General features: G+C 50.6%; 1 protein-coding gene across 1 annotated transcript; it reads right to left on the reverse strand.

Moving 5' to 3' along the window:
- Positions 1-1780: 1780 nt before the first annotated feature.
- On the reverse strand, positions 1781-6817 carry CCK (cholecystokinin). Its single transcript, XM_060164075.1, has 3 exons — positions 6758-6817; positions 5462-5677; positions 1781-2150 (listed from the first exon to the last, which is right to left on the reverse strand). Exons 2-3 carry the CDS (start codon positions 5673-5675, stop codon positions 2017-2019), a joined length of 348 nt encoding a protein of 115 aa, XP_060020058.1. The 5' UTR covers positions 5676-5677; positions 6758-6817; the 3' UTR covers positions 1781-2016.
- Between the last annotated feature and the right edge of the window lie 295 nt (positions 6818-7112).

The following is a 7112-nucleotide window of genomic DNA, read 5'->3' on the forward strand; positions in this document are numbered from 1 at the left end:
CGCAGCTGAGGACCAGAAGTGGGGTCTGGGCCACAGACACCTCCAGGAGATGCCCCTTAGTTCTGGCTCGAGGAGTGAAAAAGGGAATTCCTAATGGCCAGAGAGCATGAACATTCCCTGTTTTTTTCTTTCTTCTCTTTCTTTCATGCCACAGCCCCCAGGCAAACACATGGCTGCTGTGGTAGCAGTCAGTCACAAGCCTGGCCAGGGCCAAAACTCTAAGGAAGGGGAAACTTGCTCTTGAATCAGAGGAGCTGTGATCCCAAGAGGGTGGAGTCAATCCCCATTGCTTTTTTTCTCTCTCTATTCTTCTGTTACTTGGAGCTGAACATGGGCCCAAACGTGGCAGTGTGTGGCAGAATAGGGTAACCAGAGCCCCAAGTTTTTGGGTGGAGGACCAAAAAGGGGAGCCCCAGGGAACTGGAAAGTACTGGGGAGATCGTAGAAAGGGAGTAGCTCAGGAAAGCAACCCCATATAGTCCTTCAGGAACTCCAGGGCTCACCCCAAGCCATGCATACTTGAATCTGGTCCTAATTAGCATATCAAAGGCTTTGAGAACTAAAGTAACACATAGACCACCATCTACTTCCCAGACTGGTCACTGGGTGGTGCCCAACTGATATGGAACCAAACAGCAGTATGCCTTCCTTGAAAACTGAACTGACCACCGTTCTTTCCAATGTCTGTCCCCTTTGGGGCTGCATGTCCTGTTGTATTGGGCCACCTGCGGCCTTTGCTGGATAAAACCCTGGGTTCCTGGGGGCCTCAGCCAGGAGGTCCAGAAAAGCTGCTGTGTGATGGCTGGTGTTAGATGACCCCTGGACATCCCTTTGGACTAGTTCTCTCTGCTTATCCCAGCAGAGACCCAATAGAGGGAGTGGCCCACGAAAAGAGAGCTTCTGCTCTGGGTAACTACCAGATCCCCCAGAACATGCCCGGCAATACATCTCTGGAATACAGTGAGACCCAAGGGGTTGTAATCACAGACTCTTTTCTGTACTGTCGTGACTCCCAAGTGTGGTCCAGGACCAGATATTACCTGGGGGCTTGCTTAGACCACAGCCCAGAACTGCTTAGTCAGAATGTGCAGTTCACCGAGATTTCCAGGTGACTCATACCCACTCCAGAGTCTGAGAAGTGCTAGAGCGATGGAGGTCACGCTAACCTAGGAGCCATATGCCCACAAGTCTGTGAATTTCTTTAGCTGGGGAACCACGGGCTAGTCACTTGCATCTCTCAGAGTCTGTTTCCTCATTTGTAAAAGGACAATAACCTCTGTGCCACAGGGCCATGGAGAGGTCCAATACATATAAAAGTGCTGACCAGCGCTGCCCCATTATTTGTTTAAAGGCCAAGAGCACCCCCAGAGAAACCCTGGTGTGGGATGGAGCTGGCAGAGAACACGCCGTGGGGATGGGCTGATGGAAACCTCCATCTCCAGCTGCCTCTCTGGGATTCACCCAGACAAACGAGTAGCACTATAAGCTGGGCAGGGTTTTTTTGCAATGGTGCCCCACTGGGGCCCAGGGCCCAGGGCTGACACAGAAGGCCCTTTCACTAGCTACCTGGCCTGAAGTAGAGAAGCCAGCTCTATGCCTGACCCTCATTTCTCAAGCCCTTTCTGGGACCATCTACCACAGGGATTCCTCCTTGGGACGCATACATCAGGAATCCCTCCTTGAATGTTCTGAGGATTAAAGGACCCTTTGCCCTCGGTAGAAACAGGGAATAAGGGGCAGAATGAAATCACTTTAATAGCATAGCAACACTTTAGGAACGGGGAGTGTGGGTCACAGATGAGGGAAACATTTTGTCTTCCACTTGTACATTTGTGCTAAGGTGCATGGTTACATTGGACAACGTTACAGACAGATTTTTCACATTGAACACTTAATAAATAGATACTTTAAATGTCAGACGTCAGAGACAACGAGTTATGAGCGTGATTGTTTTCTTATTCTGCCTCTTCTGAGTCAGGAGTTTGCTTCCTGTTGTGCTGATGAAGGCTGGGTCTTCTAGGAGGTGTATTCATACTCCTCGGCACTGCGCCGGCCGAAATCCATCCAGCCAGTGTAGTCCCGGTCACTTATCCTGTGGCTGGGGTCCAGGCTCTGCAGGTTCTTGATTACAGACATTCGGCCAGAAGGAGCTACAAGGGGCAGAGAGGAAGGAAACGGGACCATTATATCTAAGAGCATCACATGTTCAGTTTGTAAAGGAAAACAATAGAAAAGGCCAGACAATAACATAACACGTACCTTCTGAAAGGTATCAAAGAGGTATCAAGATAGTGGGACTGCTGGGCCAAAATCTAAGCGAGGAGAAGGACCCATGTCTGTTTAACTGGAGACAGGGTAGTCTTTTCTAGTCGTGGGTGTGGTTTGCGATCTGTATGAATTTAGGTGAATTCATTCACTCTCACCTTTCACAGCTGGGACCTGCCTAGGTTTTTCTACTCCTAGGGGTGTTTTCCCTTATGTAGCTGGCTCTCAGCAGGTGCTAACCCAGGATTTCCCCAGTACTACCCACTTCTAAAGTTTACACCTTAATATCCCTGAGCCTGCCTGACCCTTTTTTTTTTTTTGCGTTATGCGGGCCTCTCACTGTTGCGGCCTCTCCCATTGCAGAGCACAGGCTCCAGACGTGCAGGCTCAGCGGCCATGGCTCACGGACCCAACCGCTGCGCGGCTCGCGGGATCCTCCCGGACCGGGGCACGAACCCGTGTCCCCTGCATCGTCAGGCGGACTCCCAGCCACTGCGCCACCAGGGAAGCCCCCGACTCTTTTTAAGGTAATGCAATTACGATATTTTGATGTTAGGATGTTTTTTTAAAAATGGAATCCCGTCCCACTGCTAGATAAATACTGTTTTAAAATTATTAATTTGAAAGCTACCTTCTCTTTTAAAAAAATGGTATTGAGAAAAAGGCACACCATCGGATTAAAATCTCAGCACCTCAGTAACACTCAAAGAAGGGCGGGCAGAACAAAGTGGTAATTTAATTCAGCCATTTTGACCAAAATGCAATAACTGAACCTGAAATGGGCCCTTAGGGATGGGAGTTAAGTTCTTAGGAACAGGGTGAGTCCAGGAATGATTCGCGTTGAGTGGATAGGGCCATGATGAGGCATGTGACGGTCCTGGCCTACGGATCACACAGAGTGGTCTCCTGGGTAGGAAATGAGTATCGTGCCTTCTCTTATACAACCTAAGGGCCAAGAAAGGTCCCTCAGGGACCTCGACGGGCAAAGCCCAGGTGGCTTCAAGGGCAGAGGGGTGGAGGAGCACTGGATGGTTCCTGTTGTATTGGGAGCCACCGTGGTCCCACAGCTGACATTGAGCTCTTCTGTACAAGGCTGCCCTTGCCAGCTCCTGCCCACAGGCTGCATCGAGTCAGACCATGGCTTATTCATTGTTGACAGTGCAGAAGCAGGTATTCTGTCTTGTTGGATAATCAAATAAAGCTAGCTAAATTAAAAACCATAAACAACCCTACAGAGCAGGTTATATCCCCACCCTTTCTTCCTCTCCCCTCTCTCTTCCCCCAACCCCCGCTCCATTAATTCCCAACTTTGGAACTAAGCGTCACCCCAGCACATTCCAGCCCCTTTGCAGGTATCCCCAGTCTACGCAGAGGAAAAACAGCCCCTGCTGTTTAATTGTTCAACAACTTTCAGGTGAAATATTAGTCCTTGCATTCAGCCAAACTCTCAGACCCAGTTATCTGTGCACAGTCACACGGCAATATGCCCCATCCTCCTGCCTGTTGCTGCTGACGTACACATGGTTCTGTGCGTTTACCAGGGTCCTCACTCACTTAGTGGACACAGAGTAGGCACTTACACCTGACTTGCACAATTGAAGGTCCGGGCTCCTTGAAATTTTAAATCTTGTAAAATGGACAGTACAGCTGGGAAGCTGAATGGCTTCCAGACGTTCCAGGGAGGGCAGGACTTGAGTAGACGCTCACCCTGATGCTGCCTAGATGTGGTACCTCATGTAGGTCACTCAGTCTTCCAGAATCCCAGCTTCCACACTGACACAAGGAGGATAATAGACCTTACTGTGCAGGGCTGTTGTGAGGATGAAGAGAGACAATACAGATGTAGCACTGGGCTTTGCTGGACTTGGGGAAGGTGTACACTAACAGAATTGCTTCTCCTCAGATCATGGAAAGCTCTACAGACAGTTTCTAATGATAAACTCTTGAGCACTCCCCAAAGGGTGCGTTTTCTTGTTTGGAATCTTTAAGCATAATATATACTATAGTTGAGTAAATATTCACTGTCATCTCAAAATGTGTAAAACAGTCAAAGAAACTCTATAGATGTAGATACTTATTTCTAGTTCATATTTGTCAAATAGAAGAGCATGATTATTTTCTAGTTACTGCTGATCCTGGGTGTTGGCAGCTAAAGTTCCAAGTGACGGGTATTCCCATATGAGTTTGTGTGTCACGGCAGGCTGAAGGCAAAGGGCTGAGAAGAGGCACCAGGAAGGACCTTCCAGCTAAGATCTGTGGTTTAAAGCCACTGTCGAGTGTCAGTTCTAGGGAAATCATCTGGTAATTGGCTTTTTTACCCACAACTGTTTCTGGTGGGTCTTTCTTGAAGGTATGAAGGGGCTTCCAGATTATGGTCAATGAAAAGCCTACGATATTTCAGACTGGCTGCAATTCAACCCATATCCAAGGACAGATACTAAACTACTTTTAGGCAGACAAACAGCAGGCACCCCCCCAAATTTTCAGATGTTCTCTGTCATCTGACTAGTATTTCCACATCTTTCAGTTTAATTAGCAGGAAAGCAACATAGAAGATGGTAGTTGGGACAATTTCCCAATGAGAGGATGAAATATAACAAGTCATCTTCTATTCTTTCCTTCTGAAACCCCCTGGTAAAAAGGTCCCTTCTCACCTTCGTATGGAATTACAGGAGATTCTGGAGAGCCAAGCCCTTTATTTTCTCCCCATCTCATCAAGCCACGAGTTAAATTTCAAATCCAGGTCGTGGCACAACAGCAGGTTAAGAGAGCCTCATGGGAATGGAGCCCACCCCTCCCCCTCCCAGCAGCTGTGGTTTATTGTCCAGCTGTGTTGGTCCAGTTTAAAATACCGCTCCCCAGTCAGTGTGTTCGCCATCAGTATCACTGTGGATAAAGGTGGTAGGAAAAAATCTGCCCCAATCCAAATCATGATTTCCAGGAATCCTAGAGATGAATAAGCCTCCCTCTGAATCTCAGAAAGACCCGGAAGGGGCCGAGGGGAACCCACCCTCATGCCCTTTTTACAGAGGAGATAGCCAGGCCCAGGAAGGGGACAGGGCTGTCCATATGCCACTCAGCTACTGAGCTGCTGAATCACCTTATTCCTGGAGAAAGACTTTGAGGCTGAGAAAAGTGTGGCTTGTTTAGCTCCTGCTGGAGGCAGAAGGGAGAGACAGGGAGGCGGCCTGCGTACCTTTCCGAGACTGCTGGATGTACCTGGCCAGCAGCGCGCCCAGGTGCGCTCGGGATTCGTCGTCCACTCTCCGCACGGCCCTCAGCTGCCTCCGCGGGGCTTCGTCCTCCTGCTGCGCCCAGGGGCCCGCGGGGTCCGCGGGAGGCACGGGCTGCGCCAGGGCGCCCGCCGCCAGGACAGCCATCAGCACGCACAGGCACAAGCCACCGTTCATGGCTGCGGGGAGCAGAGGGGAGGGGACGTGAACGAAAAGGTGGGTCCTCCGCGGGTTCTCGCGGAGGGTCGGGCCCCCGAGGTACGGAGAAGGGGGCTCAGTCCAAACACGCGGGGCTCGGGACCCGCAAGGCAGGTGCAAGCACGAGGGAGCCGTGACCCCAGCGCGCGCGTCCGGGCTCACCGCGCTCGTCTTTGGGGGGAACCACAGCCGGGGCTGGGCAATGGTGCAGGGGAAGGAGAGAGAGACCCTGTCCTCTGCCCTGTTTAGCAGAAGGAATGTCTTCTGTTTTCCTTTAGTTTGAGGAAGTGTTACAGAGTGTCGTCTCTCTCCTCCTAACTGGAAAAGCAAGAGATTAAAGATAAGTGAAAATTATCCTAAAGAGAAGACTCTGTGGGAGAAATGAGACCCTTGAGGAATAGTAGCACCTTTCCAGAGAGCTAAGAAGCTTCCAATAGGGAAATAAATGGTGAAAAACCAAGAAGCACAGTTTAAAATGTGGGAGCAATAAATAAAAGCCACATCTTTCAAGTTTCTTCAAGGTGTACATGGGAACTGGCAATAAGCCACTACGCAAAGCACAGGCAGATTTTTTTTTTTAAAGAAAGTCAGAAATCTGCGCTCAGTCATCGGGCTTCAGCCAAGCACCGCTGCATTTTAGATCCGCCGGCAGAGAAAACACGCACGTTTCTATCCCCCAAAGACTTGAATTTCCCTGCAGTATTCAGAAAAGGAATTTAAATCTTGAAACCTCTCGGTAGTTTATTTGAGAAGATTGCAAAGTAGACTGCCCCGATGTGTAACATCTAGCAAATCGCAATTTACATGCTCATCCGAGCCAACAGACAGATACTCCGGCGTTGCCTGCGCGAGAGAAGAACAAAGCCGGCGAGCAGAAGTCCCTAAAGCAGCTCTACCCACCCGCACTGTCCTTTCTGACTACAAGAGATGTCTTTCGAGCTGTCGGAAAGAAGACACAGAAAACAGAAAAATGAAACGGAAGGGGCACAAAGGTGAAGACACCCTTCTTCACTTGGATGAAGGACACTTGGCACCTGGATCCCCCAAAGCGGGGAACCTACCTTCGGAACAGGACACGACCGGCTTCGCGTTCCTGCCAGAGCAGCGAGGGAGCCGAGCCAAGTTCCTGGTAGGCGGGCAGGAGGCTGCCTCTTAAATAGCCCCGCCCGAGCCGTTGGCCAGTCATCTATTTACCCAGCGCTGACGCAGCCGGGTAGCGACACGTGCTCAGAGGGCGGCAACCGGGGCGACAAAAGATTGAGGTGGCTGCCGGGAGAGAGGGGGCAATGGCCCAGCGGAGCCGGGTGGACCTGGCCCAGGCGGGGTGTCCGGCGTCAGCCCCGTCTCTGTCGGGAGAGCTTCCTCCCCAAGCCGGGCCCACCCCCTCTCCCTTGCCCATTCCAGCTCGAAGCTCCC

This window comes from Lagenorhynchus albirostris, chromosome 10 (assembly GCF_949774975.1).
Source record: "Lagenorhynchus albirostris chromosome 10, mLagAlb1.1, whole genome shotgun sequence".
Taxonomy (NCBI): Eukaryota; Metazoa; Chordata; class Mammalia; order Artiodactyla; family Delphinidae; genus Lagenorhynchus; species Lagenorhynchus albirostris.

Excerpts from the sequence above, each read along its gene's own strand:
- CCK (XM_060164075.1), bottom strand. The coding sequence starts at position 5,675 with ATGAACGGTGGCTTGTGCCTGTGCGTGCTGATGGCTGTCCTGGCGGCG. Across the intron at positions 2,151-5,461 it reads CATCCAGCAGTCTCGGAAAG|CTCCTTCTGGCCGAATGTCT; the intron begins GTACGCAGGCCG and ends TGCCCCTTGTAG.